This window comes from Pleurodeles waltl, chromosome 8 (assembly GCF_031143425.1).
Source record: "Pleurodeles waltl isolate 20211129_DDA chromosome 8, aPleWal1.hap1.20221129, whole genome shotgun sequence".
Lineage (NCBI taxonomy): Eukaryota > Metazoa > Chordata > Amphibia > Caudata > Salamandridae > Pleurodeles > Pleurodeles waltl.
In genome coordinates this window covers 19,193,147-19,212,402 of record NC_090447.1, presented here as the reverse complement: position 1 = coordinate 19,212,402, position 19,256 = coordinate 19,193,147, and the positions used below count along the sequence as shown (strand labels likewise).

At 44.1% G+C, this 19,256-nt stretch overlaps 1 protein-coding gene across 1 annotated transcript in view; it reads right to left on the bottom strand.

Moving 5' to 3' along the window:
• Window positions 1-19,256, bottom strand: part of LOC138249309 (extracellular calcium-sensing receptor-like) — a 75,723-nt gene that overhangs the window by 17,929 nt on the left and 38,538 nt on the right. The window contains exon 4 of the mRNA XM_069203267.1: window positions 4,437-5,279. Coding sequence (XP_069059368.1) covers window positions 4,437-5,279 — 843 coding nt within the window. The remainder of the gene's footprint in view (window positions 1-4,436; window positions 5,280-19,256) is intronic.

Genomic DNA, 19,256 nt, shown 5'->3' with positions numbered 1-19,256 from the left:
TAATTTCCAACTGATTCATGTTTGTTTTCTCTTGAATCCTAATATAAAATCCTAACTTATGGAGAAGTCATTTTTAAAATTACAATTCTGAAAATACCACTTTTAGAAAGTTGGCATTTTCTTGCCTTAGCCATTTGGTGCTTGCAGTCTGTCTCTGGTCACATGACTGGGTTTAGTTGGCAGTTGGGCTTAGTGTATTCCTCCTAGATAGCCACACACAGTGGGGTCTGAGGTGTGACTAGATGGGCCGTCACTGGCAGGACTGGAGGGAGGAACTGGGCCCAGCCTCTCCTTCACATGTATAGGCTGTGTCATGTCTCCACACAAAGGACATAACCTTGCATTGTCACTTCAGTTAGCTTGGAGCCAGGGCAAGGGAGGGAGGGAATTCCACGCACTTCAAAGACACTGTCTAGAAGCTTCTTCCACCTTTCATAACCAGGGCACCAGAGTGTAAAATAAGGACCTCAGACACCACCACTTCAGTACACTTCTGGATCTGTGGATACTCTGTCAGAAAGATGGACTGCTGTGCTGCTGAAAGGACTGACACTCTGCTGGACTGCTACTCTGAAGGAGCTGCTGCCTTGCAATACTGACCTGCTGCCCATTGCCCTCTTGCCTGGGGAGGAAGAACTGGAAATGGAACCCATCTTGAATCCAAGACCCAGGAGTGACTGAAAGGGCTAGTCTGCTGACCTCCTGATCTGAGCCTCAGGGACATAGTATGCTCCCCACTAGCTCCTGGACCTGTTTTCAGCGAGTGTATGATCTCCAACTGGTGCCCCTGAGGCCCTGGACCCTTGATGTGGCTCAGAGGGCTCTTACGTTAAGCCTTTGGGCTCTTCGTGACCACGAATGGGCCCATCTGAACTGGAACAGTGCTGCTCACACTGAAAATCAGTGCAAGCCGCCACAAGTCTGTCACTTTGCAGATTGCCAACACGAAGCTCAGCCTGCTCTTTGCTCCCCCTGACTACCGACAGTGAGGCGCTCCTTGCTTGTGATGACGTTCTACCATGTGAACAGGACTCTTGGCACAAAAATTGAGAAGGTAAACCTTCAGCAGGATGAATCTGGGACTGTATCTGACCTGTGATCTACTGTAGTGGGCTTGAAATGTTGTCTTTGATCTGGTCCAGAGCACCAGATAGCAGCAGTTAGCACTTTATGTTTTTAGGCATTATACTGCAGTTTATTAGTTTATTATTTATTTAAAAATGTATAACTCTGGTTCTACTGATTAGATTTTTGTCATTTTGGTCTTGTTTTGTTCATTAAACTAAAGCTCTATTTTTCTAACTCAGAGTGGGATCCTTTTTGTGTCGTGTTTTCACTGTTGAAAGTTTTGCACGAATACTTTACACATTGCCTCTAGATTAAGCCCAGTGCTAAAGCTCAGTGCTAAGCTACCAGTGGGAGGAGCACAGGTTAATTTTGGTGTGCTTATGCCTCACCCTGAATAGGGTTGTGGTTTCTGCTCAACCAGGGCTCACACCTCTGCAACAGTGAAGGAGCACTGTTCAGATGCGCAAGGTGAATTGGGCTTAATTTTGGCTTACCTTAGGACTTTGACAAATTTCAAAGAAATGTTTTTGCGAAGGTCTGAGAGGGAGGCCTCATTGTCGGGAACCGCTACATGACATCACAGTGAAGATTTTTACATTCAGACTTTGTCACTTTTTCAGAAGTCAAAGACCTCCAGTGGGAGAAGCTGAAGGCTGTAGCCGATGAGGGGTTCACGAGACATGATACTGTTGCTCAGAAGTCCAGCTAATCAGGATTTGCTGCTGTGGAGAAGAACATAGTGGGAGCTACAGCAAAGTTAGGCCAACCAGCGGTGCACCTTGGTTAGATCAGCGAGCAGGAAGGTCCCTGTCTTCTGTCAGTTCTATGGCCACCTTTCGGTGAAAGCTTTTCTAATTGTCAGCTTTTAGTGTTACTCAGGAGCAGCACATTCAACACCACAACCAAGGGTGCAGGATTAGATAGGCACCACTGGAGGGGTGTCAGGAGATTCTGGAGCATGTTTTGTCCCTGTAACTCACACAGGAAGCCTCAGACTAGCCCTTGGAGCCACTCTGGTAGTTTTGAGATCAAGCAGCAAGGCAAGCCTCAAGCAGCAGCGCTGTCCTCTGAGGTACACAGCAGGCCTCAAGCAGTAGGCAGGTCCACCGGAGTACCAGTCAGTCCTTCTGAGTGCCCTCCGCAGGTCCAGTAGTATACTGAGGAGTTGGTCTGAGAGTTCATTATTTATACCTAGGGGCAGCTTAAAGTGGGGAAACATCTATACTACCACCATATCTAGTTCTAGAAACCTTCTTCCTTCTCCTCCCCTGGCACCAAATAGTCTCGGGTTGACAAACGTCTGGTGTCAAGTTCCTTGTTAGTGTTCTGGAGGCAGCTGTTTGAAATATAAGTGGGACAGGAAACGGCTCTGCCCCACCCATCCCAATAGTATGGTCTATCCTGCCAATGACAGGTTCCCCATTTGCTTCACTGTCTGATAAGAATACACGAAGGCCAACTGTCAAACAGTTGCAGTCATGTGACCAAGGATGATGTCTGCAGGCACAAAATGGTTAGGACAACAAAATGGCAACTTTCTATAAATGGCATTTTTAGAATTGTGACTCCAAATCTGAATTTATCATTCAATAGGTTCTTAAATTACAGCTCTTTTAAGACCAAGCATGACATTCCTACCTGTTCCCAATGAAAAGTTAGCACTTATTAAATGTAATAAGGTAAACCCAAGGTTATCCTCTGGGGGAGGTTGGCCTCAGAGTAGTGAAAGAATAATTTAGATGTTTTTCACTACCAAGATGTAAAATGTAAAAAACTGTGTGCTACCTTTTACATACAATGTATTGTGCTCTAAAGCACAGGTTTAGGTCTATCAAAAGGTTTATTTGCCAAGCTGAATATACAGTTTAAAACTGTACACTGACTGCAATGGATGGCTGAGACAAAGGGCTACTTAAGTGGGTGGCACAATAAGTGCTGAAGGCCCACTTGAAACTTCTAATTCACAGTCCCAGGATACAGGTAGTACCATTTTACTAGGGACGTATAAGTAAATTAAATGTGGCAATCAGATGTAGGTCAATTTTACCATGTTTTCAAGATGAGAGCACAAGCATGTTATCACTGGTTAGCAGTGGTAAAGTACCACTGAGGTCTAAAGCTAACAAAAACTAATTTCAGAACACAGGAGGGGAACAGGCAAATATTTTTGGGGAAGACCACAACAAAGGCTGCCAGGTACAACACAGACTTAGCGAGAGATTGAGTGATGGAGAGTGTGTGTCAGTGAGTGACTGAAAGTGAGAGAGTGAGTGTAAGTAAGAATCTATGAATTAGAGAATTAATGTGTTGGGCAAAAAGTGAGGTACATAGAGCAAAAGCATCAGTGAGTGACTGGGAGAGTAGGTGAGACAGCAGGTGAGAGTGAATGAGGCTACGGAGCTGAGAGTGAGTGAATAATAAGAGAGGGTGTCTAATACAGTGAATGAAAGAGAGTGAGTATGAGTATAGATGACTGTGACGGTAACATTGAGAGTGAGTGATAGATTGAATGAGAAAGGGTAAGTGGCAGAGTGAGTGAGTGTGACTGTTGGGAGTTAGTACGAGTGAGTGACTGAAAAAGTGAGTGATTTTCTGAAAGGGACAACCCACTCAAACACGTTTTCAGTCGGTATAGCTCGCTCACTCACTGAAGGTCTCCAGCAGACAACTAGACTGTATCTAGTCAGATTTATGAAATTGTGTGTAAGTTAATAATAATATTGCTGAAATACAGCTAACTATTTCTTTCAGAAAAATGCTAGAGGAAACCAAACAAAAATATGTGCAAAAAACAAATGGAATTACTTTGTGGCCATAGGTTATTATCCCCCTATTTGCAAAGGGTTCTACATCTATGGGTAACACCCCATGGTAAAATAATACCACATTTGAATAGTACTCCTGGGTTCAGCATTTAGCTCTAAATGTAAAAATGCCTAAACTCAATATGTCCATAAACAAAGGTCACTCAATCACTCAGTCTCTCAATTGTCCAATCATCCATCCAGCCATTCACTCACTCACTCATTCATTGACTAATTTACTCTTTCTCATTCACTCACTCAGCCGCTTGCTCACTCACTCACTCTTGTACTCATAGAGTCTCTCACTCACTCAGTCAGTCATTTATTCTCAACATTCTTTCACTCATCCACCTCCCGAGAGTCTAGCTCATTCCTTCTTCCACCCTGATGCACTCGCTTACTCTGTGACTCACTCAGACCTTACTTCATTTACTCACACAATTATAAATTCTATTGTTTCCTCACTTTTCTGTGAGTGTCTTACCTTCCTGTTCTTTAGCTAATTATTTTATTTTCGTTGTTTATATTGTGTTGACCAATACAGAGCTATCTACATCATTTTACCTGCCACGGCCGAATGTTATTGATGTCTGCGCATGTTCCATATATGAAAGGCCCTTGTCCGGGTGTGCAGGATATCAATGCATCCAATGCATTGGCAAAAGCATGAACTGCTAGGTAACTGTGGTATGTGTAGCTCAGATCATTCAGTTCAAATATAGATGCAGCAGTCTGATCTAGTGACTCTCTCTGTGAGCAAGCCTCAATGCCCCTTTCATTGACCCCACTAGCATTCATCTCTGCCCTGGTGTTTGTGGGCCATTGACACTGGAATGCTTGCTCCCAAAATTGTTTCAGAAACACATCATCAGGAAAAGTGGCCGGATGCAGGCTGGAGAGGAACTCTTCAAATCTGGGCATGGCGCCTGTAGAAGGTACCAATCCTAGAGTCCCATTTAAAATTTTCCAAGCTTGGTTTTCGAACATTCCTGGAGTTATAGCAAATGATGCAGAGAATATCCATACGTGCTCCGTCACATTGTTAGTGTATAGGTGTTCCAAGAGCAGCTTGACATGGACCTCAGCACTGTGGATGATGATCACCTTCACGGCACGTGCTCGGATGGTTTCCACTACTTGGAGCACCTTCTCAGTGGTGTACCGCAGGTGAATTTGTAGCATGAATGCTACACATCCACCACCATCTTCTATCCATCGCCTAACTTCATGGCCCCCAAGCAGTCCCAAGTCATCATCAGAAATTATCATCCCGACCCATGTCCAACCAAAGTGATGAATCAGCCGGGGCAGGGCTTGGTTCTGGAAGGTGTTACTTGGCACCGTGCGTAGGAACGATGGGAACTGTAGCTTGTCACTCAGGGTGGAGATGACCGACGAATGGCTGATCTGGGTAACAAAAGAGTCAAAAAATTATTAACAGATCAAGTTATTTCTGAATTTAGATGAGTGCTTACTGTGAAGGAACTGTCTACCAAAGGCTCATCTGTACACAACTATCATTAGATGTATCCATAATATAAAAAAAGTATCAAGGTGAGTGGTTGCCAAGCAGAGGTTCCACCCATCTCCAAACCAACAAAGTGTTAAACAAGAATGCAAGTTGTTCCACTGTCTGTCTATTTATACACCAGCTTTGCTATTTGGAACTCTGTCAGCTTGCCATCCTTTCTGTCAATTTGCCTGCCTGAGTGTACATCATTCTATCCATCATTCCATAGACTAATTGGTGTTGGTACTGGCAAGTGTGTTCCTTTTACAATTGAACCATGGTGGTGGTAGTAAGGGGCAGAAAAGGGTGCTCTACATGTTTTTGAAAAAAAAACCTGAGTATTCATTTCAACTGATGATGGGGGTTTACTGAAAGTCAATGCACTTTTAATGTGAGTGACTAACATTGCCATTTTCAGGCTATAACATTCCTAACAGTTGCACAGATTTGGATATGTGGCATGCAGGACCTTTTCTCTACACCCCAGGCTAGGGAGGCTGCCTGCTAGCTTTCTCTGGTAAATCCACACAGTCTGTTATGCCTGGGACCCCTCATTATTAGGTGTACACAAGTGTGAAGTGCATGTGAAAACAGACTCAGGGTCCCCCTGTACAAGTATAGACTCCAGTCTGTGGGTTGCTGCGGCAGACTGTACTACTGAATATTGACACCAACAATATTGTGTTACAAGACTTTTGAGAACAGAATACTGATGGACAAAATATTGAAAGGTAAGCACATGTGGGGAAGTATAGATTTGCTTTCCCTAACCCCACATCTATGTACCATGAAGATATATGTCCAACATAGGTGCATATATGTACAGTTAGGTACAGAAAATCTAGACTTAGCTATCAATATTATTTTTTTCGATATTTTGTCCTTGATATTCTGTCCCACCAATACTGTGGGGTAGATATTCAGGGGCATACCGCAGTGACAGACTGTGTAGATGTGTCTGGTAGCTGTCTTGCCTTAAGCTCCCCTTATGAAGCTGTACTGTTCCCTCCTCATATCCATTCGTGTACAGGTCACTATAGATAGTTGTGTGTGTGGATCAGCAACCCTTCAAGGGAGCAGAGAAGAACTCTATAGACCCCATTCACAAGTGTAAATACACATGAGTACATTTACTCATGTGTAATTCTACTGCTGCACCTGGGTGTGAGTCCACACTTTTTCTCTATTCACCATTTCTGACTATAGATGCAGGGAGCGGCCTGTTGACAAACTGTGTTTTGTCGCACCTGAAGTAGAATTACAGTAGTACTACTTATGTGCTACAAAATGCTCTTCACAGACCTGTGTGTGGAGAGGTCCATTTCTACCTCTCCTATCTGTTCTATGCAGAGAGCTCTAGCAAAGTGGCACAGATCTCTGCTCAAATAGGAGTACAATTTAGATGTACATGTGGGAGGGACTATAGGAGGGGTTGTGTGGAAATGGGGAATACTAAAATGCAAAATAGGAGGTGTTTACGAATATGTAAGGAGGTAAAAAATGTACAAAAATATGCAATCCTAAACACTGAGAGTTTACATATTTAAAAAAAAAAATCCATTGGGTTTTTAAACGTTTAATATAAATTAAAAAGTAATTTACATTAATAAAACATAACCTATAGTTAAATGCACAACATGTTTAAATATTCTTTTTTTGTCATTATTAAACTTTAATACTTTTCTCTCTACTTTTCCATAGGGAGGTTTCTGCCATGGGGGACAAGATCCTCACCTATGTGTAAAATGTTAGTAGTAGTAACTTTAGTGCACAAATTTAATCTTACATATCTCTATCCTCTCAACTAGGGGGTTGAGAGGGTTGAGTCCCCAAAAGCCCTCCACAGCGCCGGACCAGCATACCTCAATGATTGACTCACCTTCTAATCCCTGAACCGTCAGCTCCGTTCCACCAACCTTGCCCTCGCCACCGTTCCACGCATCCACAGGACAACAACCAGCGGCAGATCATTCTCCTACCTTTCTGCCATGACCTGGAACACCCTCCCCATCTACCTACGTCAGACCAAGGATCTACTGACCTTCAGGAGACTCCTCAAGACCTGGCTGTTTGAGCAGTAGCAGCTCCCCCCAAGCGCCTTGTGACCCTCACAGGTGAGTAGTGCGCTCTACAAATGCAATGATTGATTGATTGATTGATTGATTGAGACATGTAAGTAATGTAGGCTTGGAGAGAGTGAAAAGCAAAAACAAGTTTAGACTTAGACCAAGGTGTAGTATTAAATATACATGAGAGTAAATATCCACTTTTTGTGAATTGACCCCGGATGTCCCCACCCCCTCACTTCAAGGGGAGTAGACATCTAAGACTGAATCTATGAGTTTAAAGTTACTTCTAGTTCTGATCGCTGAGCTTGCATCTCCCCCTGTGAGGCCACACAATCTGAGGTTCAGAGCACCCTCAACTCAGCCTTATCCCCTGTGACTTTCCGACCCAGCCACTGCAGCCATGACCCAGCAAATCTGGCAGCAAGTGCCAGGGCAGCAGAACATTTGACGAGTGAACATCTTGGTGTTTGTGGCCCCCACCTGAACCACAAGATTAAATGACTAACAGAAGTCTGAGCTGAACTTTCTGAGTCACTCATGCAAACCAGACCCTGTGTGTAATCCGCACCACATAACAGCTGAACACCCCGCAATTGCGGGTACCATATTGCGTATAGAGGGAGTCACTGCACTCTTAGAGAAGATTGTCCCTGCATATTCACTGGGATAAAGTGTCTTCTTGGAAGGTTATGGAGTTGAGTTTGCCATACTTTTGATGCTTATAGTGACGACACTCATCAAACCGCCTGAACATTCTAATTATTCTGCCACCTGAATGTTTTCTGTTTCGCATTTTTTAAACCAACATCACCAACCAAGAGTGAGCCTTGACTGTATGACTTAAAAGTCAAACTCTAAAAAAGGGGGTCTTTGGCTCAGTGAACTCCTAGCAGTAGCTGATTCCTGGGGATCCACTTGATACAAGGATTTCCCAGCAGACCCCGAATAGCCTACACCCCACGGTACTGGCCAGACTCCCCCTTGAGACCAGCACCCAGTACATTCCAAGCCCAGAGCACTGGCTGGCAGGAGGGAGGGAGTACCTGATTCTAACTGGTATCATATGAGCTGTATTTCACCTGGGGCACTTTAATACACATATTTACAATTCTTAGAAACGTTCACAAATATTTTAAAGGGACTGCAAAGGTACAAACTGTGCCTATTTATTAGTGATTCCTAATGTTATACACATTCTGAAAAGCTTTACAGCTGTGCTGTGCTCTGAACAATAAAGTTCTAATTGTTTACCACTGATCCTCATTATATTTCATTACTCGTGAGGGAAAAGATAAAGGAAACTTTAGTTTTGAATGTACAATACCTGTACAGTTCTATTCATTTGTCTCAGGAAATGTGAACTTTCACCCGAAAATGCATGTGCGCAGTGTTCAAGATGGAGGCCATCCAATGATGAGGACTGCACAAAAGGAATCCTGGCCTCTTGTGTGTAATAACAATAGTTATTAGATAAATCGAGGTCAGTACTTAATATAAGCCAGTGGTTGCTGGTGGAGGGTATAGACACTTCTTTTTGAGGGCCGGCACTTATTTTTTGCATCAGGCATTTACTACTAGCAAAACACACATATGGTAAAGACGGAGGAAGAGAAAAACGGAAAAGCGTCACAAAGGGAGAAAGCAGAAAGCTGAAAGTGTGAGCTGAAGGGGAAGGGAGTGGCTGTAAATGGAATAAAGAGGCCCAATATGGCATTAGGATTATGCCACCTCGGTATACTGTGCTTGCACATTTAATAGCAGCAGCAGCTGCATGTTTCAGAGGAGAGCTTTGGGCACCAGCATGTTTGTATTTACAAATTAACCAGTGGTGGAGGCAGGATGCCACAGTCAGGACCTGTAACATTTGACACAATTGTGGAGCTTAAACTTAAACCTAAACCTCTGGCAGGTTCCATATATATATATATATATATAGAGAGAGAGAGAGAGAGAGAGAGAGCAGAGCTGTACATGCACTGCTGCCCTTTACAATTAAAGTTAAGGTAAAGGCAGGGAGGGGCTCATATTTTAACTTTCAAATGCCCCAGTGAGAAAAGGTTGGGTTACCTGCTCTCTCAGAATTAATCATCAATCAATCAGTATTTGTAAAGCTCTGCACTGTCACCCCTAGAGTTATCTGGGTGCTAGGGTGCGAGGTCTCCTTTGAAAAGACGGGTCCGTGAGGGAGGGTGCTGTTTGCAGGTGGGGGGGCAGGTGATGGAGGAGCAGGAGCGGCCACTGCTGTGGGTCTGACAGTTAGGGGGGTGTGAATATAGGCTAGCAAAGGGGAGCATAAGTATCTGGCGGATTGGTGGAGTGGTTAATGTTTGGGCTAGGTGACAAAACTTGCAATTAAAATCAATCCTTAAAAACATTTATTAAAAAGCAACCATCATGTCAGTCGGTAACATGTGAATATGTGAAATAGATGTCTACTATTTACCTCCTTTTGTACATTTAACATGAGGATGTTACATTTTACATAGTCTTTATTATATTATATATATATATATATATATATATATATATATATATATATATATATATATATATATATATATATATATATTCTTGCTCTAGAACAGATAGAATACTTTGCTGACACATCCATAAATGTGTTAGTTTCAAAGTGTAAAACAACATGACCCAGCAATCTCTTTCACTTTTCTTACATCGTCCTAAGACATATAGGCCCTCATTACGACTTTGGCGGTCTTTCCAAAAGACCGCCAAAGCCGCAGGCGCCACTATACCGCCAGTGCTGGCGGTATTTGTGGCTCCCTATTCTGACTTTTTAGCTGGGCCAGTGGATGGAAACAGTGTTTCCGCCCAGTGGCCCAGCGGAAAAGTCACATCAACATTGCAGCTGGCTCATAATAGAACCTGCAGCAAGGTTGATGTGCAGCGGGTGCAGCAGCACACGTCGCACATTTCTCTGCCCAAAATTCGGGCAGTGAAATGCATGATGGGGCTGTGCCTGGGGGCCCCTGCACTGCCCATGACAAGTGTATGGGCAGTGCAGGTGCCCTTAGGGGCACCCCAAGTCCCCCTTACCGCCAGCCTTTCCATGGCGGTGTCTATCGCCATGGGCAGGCTGGCGGTAAGGGGGACTATGACCGCCAGGCGGAAGCCTGTCGGTATGTTGGGGGGGCCGGCGGTATGGCCGTGGCTAAAGCGCCACTGTCATAATAGGCTGGCGGTACACCTCCAGCCTGTTGGCAGTGTTACCGCCAGCTTACCGCCGGCCGCCAGGGTCGTAATGAGGCCCATAATGTCCAGTTTTAACGGGTGATGAGTTTATCACATCCATGTTTTAGATGAAGTCTCTACGGATGTAACGATGGTCGACAACGTAAGCCAGCATTCTGCAGCAGACATAGATGCCCCCCCCTCCTCAGCACCTTGAGACACTCACGGGTGAGTAGTGCGCTTTACAAATTCCTGATTGATTGATAGATTGATTGCCTCAGGGGATTGTTTTTGTGCAGGAAGGTGCCCCTTGGTGCACGGATGCCTGGGTTGGTGCGCGGCTGCCAGAAGTCGCCAGCGCAGGGAAAACGTAGGAATGTGCCATATTGACTTAGTACTGACAGCACATTTCTGCCCTTTCCCTGTCACACTGTGCAGCACAGCAAGGTAAGTCGCTGCGCTGCGTAACATAACCATAAATATATCCCACAGTAACATTATGCCAGTACTACCTTTACATCCATGGCAGCTGAATTCATCCAAGAGTGTCTAAAACATGCTTAGATTTATCGCCATGATGTCAATACACACATCGCACAGAAGCACGGCCCATAGTGCCTAGAAAGCCCGGGATATTTCAAGAAATATTACTATTTAGCAAATTCCGGTTTGCCCCATGAGTTAGTAGCCTGTGTGCTCGAATTTGCACCACCCCATTAATACTAACTGCATTTTTACATTTGCCCCATTACTCAGTATTTGTTAGTGCAGGTTTAAATTTGTCCTGTAGATCATTCATCCTTGTGGCATGTCCAGACCTGCAGCATCGATCATTCATCCATCGTCAGTGTTTCTTTAGGTTTGTTTGATTGTGGAACAACATTTGTGCCATCACTTAGAAGGCGGGACTGATCCCAGCACATACTCACCTATAGGCCATCACACCGCTGTGTTTACAAGTATTTTAAGGGGTTACACCCACAAGATTTCCAAAAGCGAACTGAAAAAGAGAACAATACATTGGAATCCCTCCCCACCCCAACTGAGTATTGCTCTTGTGGGGTTATGATGTCAAGATTCAGACAATCCTGCCAGAGAATCTCGTACAGTCACTGACACATGCTTGTCTGTGACCTTGTGCAGAGCTCCACAGCCTATTGGCTAGGTTCGTGATATAGAAATACCATGTACATGTTATGTTATGTTACACCTTTTTATATAGCGCCTGACTGCCCAAGGGCCTCGCAGCGCTCAGAAAAACCACACAACAGTGACATCACTCAGCAAAAACCCGGGCTCAGGCTCTAAATAGCCATGTTTTTAGGGCCTTCCGAAAAGGAAGTTCTTGTGTCATAGACCTAATATTAAAAGGGAGACAGTTCAAGAGTTTGCTCCCTGATATGTCAAGGACCTTCCACTCCATCTTGCTTTCCTTATTTTCTGGGTCGTTGCTAATAAGGCAGATGACGATTTGAGTAATCTGGTTGGTGAGTGGAAGGAGGCTGGAGATCTGATTGTGCAGTGCTCTGTATATTTGGCACAGTGCCTTAAAATGTATCCTCTTAGCCACCGGGAGCCGGTGCAATGAGGAAATTCCTTTTTTTATGGATTGTTTTTATGGATTTTCAATAACAGTCGAGCCGAGGCATTTTGAACTCTCTGCAGTCTGTTATGGTGACCCCATAAACAAGGCATTCCCATTATCAATACGTGCTCCAATCAATGCCTGAATAATTCATCTTTTAGCAGCAAAAGGTAGAATAGTGAAGACCTTCTTCAGCATCCTAAGAAGCCCCGAAGGAGGCTCCTGCTATCCTATTCATGTGTTGGGAAATTGAAAGTTGAGGATCCAACCAGATCCCCAAACTTTTGATAAGATCTTTTGGAGGCGGGAGAATACCCACCCCCTCTGATGTTGCTGAAACTGACAGAGGTTTTTTGGGATGCCCAAAGAACATCACCTCCGTTTTGTCATCGTTTACGCTTTAATTTGCTTTTCGTCATGCAGGCAGCAACTGATTGGAGGCAGGGTCCGAATGCTGTCCCAAGGCTCAGCGACTGTTTTGTACGTTAAATAACAAGAGGCTAAGAGAAGACCCCTGCGGTACTCCGCAGCAGCCCACAGTTCGTTTTGACATGAGTGATCCATCTAGCACCTGAAAAGATCTGCAAATTGATAAATGAGGCAATCCATTCTAGGGCGGTTCCAGAGATTCCCGTCTCTCGTACTCTATTCTTTAGAATGTCAAGGTCTCCCGTATCGAACGCCTCACTAAGGTCCAAGAAGATAATTGCTGTTTCAATCCCATTGTGTAGCAGTTTTTTTGCCTCTTCCGTGACTGCAATTAGTGCGGTCTCAGTGCCATGAAAAGGAATGAAACCCATCTGAGTAGGATGAAGCACCATATTCTCCTCCAAAAAGAAAGAGAGCTGGGCATGTACATGTTTTTCAGATATTTTAGCCACAATAGGTAGCAATAAAATAGGTCTGTAATTAATCAGCAATTCAGGATTTAGATTAGGTTTCTTTAAAATAGGTCTAATAATCGCTTGTTTCCATAAGTCTGGGACCACTCCGGAAGTAAGTGAGGCAATAATTTAACTCGCAATTACCGGGCCAATCTCTGGTCCTCCCATATATTGTATCTGAGGTGTAGCTGTGTCAAGAGGGGAGTCTGATTTAATGGTTCCCAGGTGTTGCATTACTATATCTTGTTGTAATAACAAAAAATCAGATAGGGCGGCTACTTCCCTAGGTTCTTGCTTGGTGACTTTGTGTTCTGCACTCGGGATGTTGGGGAAGGATGCATAAATGTCCAGCACTTTTTGTTGAAAGTAAGCTGCCAGGTTGTCAACATGGTCCTGAGGTGTATCTATAGGTCCCAGTTCATCTGGAGGATGTATCATTTCTTTAAGAGCATTAAAATGTATTTCAGAGAGTTGCCCGCTAATTCTATTTTTGAAGTATAGCATATTGTCTGTGCAAGTTATTTCCGAGTGATAGGACCGAATCAGTTTCCTGTATTCGACCTTTAATGATTAATTTTGAGATTTTCTCCATTTCCTTTCCCACTTTCTACACTCTCTTTTTAGTTCAAGTAGATCTGATGTAAACCAAAGAGAGTTCCACCTTCTGTGTCTTTCAACTGAGGCAAAAAATGGTAGAAGCTCATCTAGGCTATCCGCGATCCATTTATTAAATGAGTTTGCCTGATCAATTACATTGTTTTGATTCTTTGGTTGATACTACATATACATACATCATACAAACATCCATACACATACATACATATATACATACATCCAAAGATGCATACATACATACAAACAAATACGCATACATATATACTTACATACATACAAAGCTACATTCAAACATATGTACATATGTACATACATATGCACATACATGCATACATACATACACAAGTCATACTGTAGAAGCCTTCATGAACCACAAACACAAAAATGCACATGAATCAAGGCGCTTTGTAACAAGCTTGAGGTTATTATATTCCGCTCTGTAGTTGGCTCAAGCTTCGGAGATCCAGTGAGCCCTTGTGCAGCTGCAAGGTACAAGGCCTCAAGTCAGAGCCTGGATTTTAAGTATCTCTGCCCAGAGTCTGTCGGATTCATCAGCCCCAGGCGCAGGATCCTGTGCACACAATCCAGACATGTGTGACTCTGGACCAACCGAGGTCACTGCATCCTGGGACCCTGTGCTTGCTGTAGAGGGCAGTGCACAATATTCCTTTTAGAGTATTAGGAAGCCTACAGAAACCAGCATTACATGTCCTTCTGGTTCTACTTCTATGTGCATCGCACAAGGTCGGCCTGCGAGCAAGTCTCAAGCTCTGTGACTGCTGGAGAGAAGGGAACAATTCTTCTCCGGCGGGTGCAAAGGGAGCAGCAGGAACATGGCACAATTTATCACAAAGGAAGGGTCACAAAAGTGACACAAATCAAAGCTAAATCATTTTTTAACGAATTTAGGGGCATATTTATACTCTGCATCGAATTAGGTCATTTTGTTTTGCTCTAGTTCGGTGCAAAACTAACTCCATATTTATACTTTGGTGATGGACCCGTCTAGCGCCAAATTTATGGAATTAATGTCATTTTTGGAAGCGGAGACCTACCTTGCCTTAATGAGATGCAAAGCAGGCGTTCCCATGCAAAAAATGACTCTATGGCCTTAACGCCATATTTAGGGGCATATTTATACTCTGCGGCATATTTATACTCTGTTTGCACCGAATTAGCGTCATTTTTCTAATTCTGTGTAAAACTAACTGAATATTTATCCTTTGGTGCTAGACCCGTCTAGCACCAAGGCCCTGATTTATACTTTTTTTGCGCCGCATTAACGTCATATTTTGACGAAAAAGTGGCACAAACTTACAAAATATTGGCCCTTATTTTTACTTTTTGCTGCAAAACTGCACTAACTCAGTTTTGCACCAAAACGTTTAGCACCGGCTTGCACCATTTCTGTGCACCAGCTGGGCACCATATTTATGGAATGGTGCAAGGTGGTGCAAAGGGAAGGCTAGAGTAAAACAAAATGACTTTAGTCGGGTGGGGCTGGCAGTATAGAAGAAGAGGATTTAGCACCAAAAAATGACTTTAGGCTTTAGGCAGGTTAGAGTAAAAAAAAATGACTCTAACCAGATTAGCGTCATTTTATGGTGCTAAACCTACCATGCCACATGACTCCTGCCATAGAAAAGGTGAAGTCATGCCCACCACCCCAATGGCCAGCACAGAGGACAAGGGACCCCTGGGCATGGCCATTGCACCCTGTGCCATGTAAGGGGGGCCATTTCAGGGCCCCCTATGGCACTTTCAAAAATAAAATAAAATAAAATACTTACCTGTACTTACCTGGGATGGGGTACCCCATCCTCCGCAGTCCCTCTGGTGTAGGTGGGGGTGCCCCAGGGGCATGGGGAGGGCACCTGTGGGATTATTCTATGGTCTTCCACCATGGAAATAGGCCAACAGGCTTCCTAACGCCTGCCCTGACCCAGGCTTATAAAAAATGGGGCAAAGCAAGCTTTGCCCCATTTTTTGACCCCCTCCCTTGCACCATTTTTGCATGGGAGTATAAATATGGCGTTAAGGCCATAGAGTACATTTTTGCACGGGAACGCCTACCTTTCATCTCATTAAGGCAAGGTAGGTTTCCACTTCCAAAAAATGACTTTAACTCCATAAATATGGCACTTGACGGGTCTAGCACCAAAGTATAAATATGGAGTTAGTTTTGCACTGAATTAGAGTAAAAACAAAGGGCCGTATTTATACTCCGTTTGCGCCGAATTAGCGTCGTTTTTTTCGACGCAAATTCGACGCTAAACTAACGCCAACTAACGCCATATTTATACTATGGCGTTAGAGGCGTATAGCGCCAAAGTTCCCGGAATGTGCGTCATTTTTTAGCGTGAACCCCTTCCTTGCGTTAATGATATGCAAGGGAGGCGTTCCCGTCTAAAAAATGACTCCCAGGCCTTTACGTGGTATTTATACTCCCGGGCAAAAGAGACGCCCGGGAGTGGGCGTGGCTAAAAACGGCGCATTTGCGCCGCTTTTTAACGCCTGGGTCAGGCATGGCGTTAAGGGACAAGTGGGCTCAAAATGAGCCCAGAGTGCCCTCCCCTGCCCCCAGGGACCCCCCCTGCCACCCTTGCCCACCCCAGGAGGACACCCAAGGCTGGAGGGACCCACCCCAGGGACATTCAGGTAAGTTCAGGTAAGTATTTTTTTTTTTTTTTTTAATAATTTTTTTTGGCATAGGGGGGCCTGATTTGTGCCCCCCTACATGCCACTATGCCCAATGACCATGCCCAGGGGACAGAAGTCCCCTGGGCATGGCCATTGGGCAAGGGGGCATGACTCCTATCTTTACAATGATAGGAGTCATGTTGATGGGGGATGGGCGTCGTTAAAAAATGGCGCAAGTCGGGTTAAGACGATTTTTTTGCCTCAACCTGACTTGCCCCATTTTAAGACGCCCATACGCCATTTTCCCCCTACGCCGGCGCTGTCTGGTCTACGTGGTTTTTTCCCACGCAAACCAGGCAGCGCCGGTCTGATTGCGCCGTTTAACGCCATTCCATAAATACGGCGCCCGCATGGCGCTTCAGAATGGCGTTAGACGGCGCAAAATTTTTTGACGCTAAACTGCGTTAGCGCAGTTTAGCGTCAAAAAGTATAAATATGGGCCCAATTATGCTAATTCAGTGCCAACAGAGTATAAATATGCCCCTTAGCGTCAAAAAATGACACTAATCTGGTTAGAGTCATTGATTTTGACTCTAACCTGCCTAACGTCATTTGTTTTTACTTTAGCCTACCCTTTGCACCGGCTTGCACCATTCCATAAATATGGTGCTAAAAAATGGTGCTTGCACCATTCCATAAATATGGTGCTAAAAAATGGTGCAAGCCGGTGCAAAACTTTTTGGTGCAAAACTTTTTGGTGCAAAACTGCGTTAGTGCAGTTTTGCACCAAAAAGTATAAATAAGGCCCCTACTGCCCAGCGATAAAATTGGTTAGTGCTAGGAAATCGCTCAAAAGTAGCGCACAGCAGCGCCTAGAGCTGCTTTGCAATTTTTAGAGCCAAGGGGCTGCACCATGGGTGGTGCATGGGCGTTTCCATGCAACCTTCCAAGGTTTCTGATGCTAAGCCCTATTTACTTAAAAAAGTAGACGCGGTTTAGTGGCAGAAAATAGCGCCCACTTCAACCAGGTGCAAACAGAGAAATGCTGTGATTTCTCCTTTCTTTTCCGACCTTGCACGTGTGCTGCACTGTGCGGCACACGTGCAAGGTTAGTCTAAGCATAGTATTTAGTAGTTGAAGTGTAATCTCCCAGTACAAAACCTATGCTAGCCTCACGTGGACACCCTTCCCACGTGGCGCCCGGCAGCACATTTCTGTAAATATGGCACCCTCCTGCTCCCTCCTTCCCTCACAGCCAGCGCTGAGCTACGTGAGAATCTAGCATGTGTGAGCCACAATCTGTTAACAAGAAGACGGAGGCTAAGAAGCACACTTTAATGACAGCCTGAATTGTTACACAATAATCACTTAGGATGCACAAAGGACTTACATAAATACATAAGAGAACATATCAAACAAGCATTTGCAATGCAATTGGTCTCGCGTTTGCTCGAGTTAGAGCTATTTGCGTTGTAAACTCTTAACCTGACTTCTCTTGCCTCCTAAATTGAAAATGAAAAATAATACAGTTGACATAAGCAAGCCGATTCTAAGTGCCATGGCCCCCATGAGCATAAAGGAGACATGCAAAATGAAAAAGAAGTTTGCTCGCAGTCAAACGTATCGGCAAAAGTGCAATTATCCATGTAACAGGGTCAGTCCCCAAGGTGCTAACAAAACCGCCCGAAACGTGACAAACGTAAAGAATTACCAATGATAACAAGGGATTTTTTAAGGGCATGCCCATGAACGAGCAATAGTGATGGGCGTGCTGTGCACGTGGTTAAAAGCCCATATACATACCAAGACGTCAGAAAAGTAGTGCTGGCGCCAGTGCTTAATTTGTAAATAAAAATGTGCTGGTGCAGAGAGCTCACCTCTAAAAACATGCGGCTGCAGCATTTAAATGTGCGAGCACAGAATACTGAGGCAGCGTAACCCTGAAGCCATCTCGGGCCCCTTTAATTATTTTAACTCCACTCTCTGCCCCTTCAGCTCACTCTTGCAGCTTTCTGCTTTCTCTCATTGTGACGCTTTTTTGTTTTTGTCTTTCTCCGTCTTTCCCATCTTTTGCTCGCAGTAAATGCTTGAGGTAGAAGAATAAGTGCAGGCAGAAGGGGCAGGGAGAGGCTGTAAATGGATTGATGAGGCCTGAGATGGCTTCAGGATTACCCTGCCTCAGTATTCTGTGCTCGCACATTTTATTGCAGCAACCGCAAGTTTCAGAGAAGGAATTTGGGCACTGGCCAATTGTATCACTATTGAGCTGGAGATGTGTAGCTTACAACTTTGTAGCAAGTTTACACTTCGAGTTTGTGAACACTGAAAGTAGTAAACTTACATGTAACACAACTTTGTGAATCAGGCCTTATCTATTTCTTGGATTCATAGGTAACAGGAATGGCTTATAACTTATTGAAAGGGGGTTTCAATATACAGATACCCAGCAAATGCTTCTTGTTCACTTGATTAGTAGTAGTAGAGCAGTTCTTTCGAGAGCAACATCCATTAGGTGTGTGTTTTGTGCTAAATGTGGATTTTCAATGTGACATGACAGTACATTCTTACAAAAGTGAAGCAATATGTTTGGTAACACAAGAACCAAAATAGCAGCAATAGTTGTTGTTTGAAAGTAAGAACCAGTAGACCTGTGTTCACAATGCAACCAGACATGTGTGAGGTGCTCTGCCAGTGTTCTATGTGTTTTAGCTTCCTACAGCACAGACACCCTGATCTTCATTTAATTTCTATGAGTAACCCTTAAAATGCACTGTCTGGGAAGTTGCCACACAATGGTTCATTCGCACACCCATGATGCTCTGATGTAAGATCACATACTGCTGCTATTTCCTTCTGTTCAATTGTCCTGCATCTTCAAAAATGGCATATTTC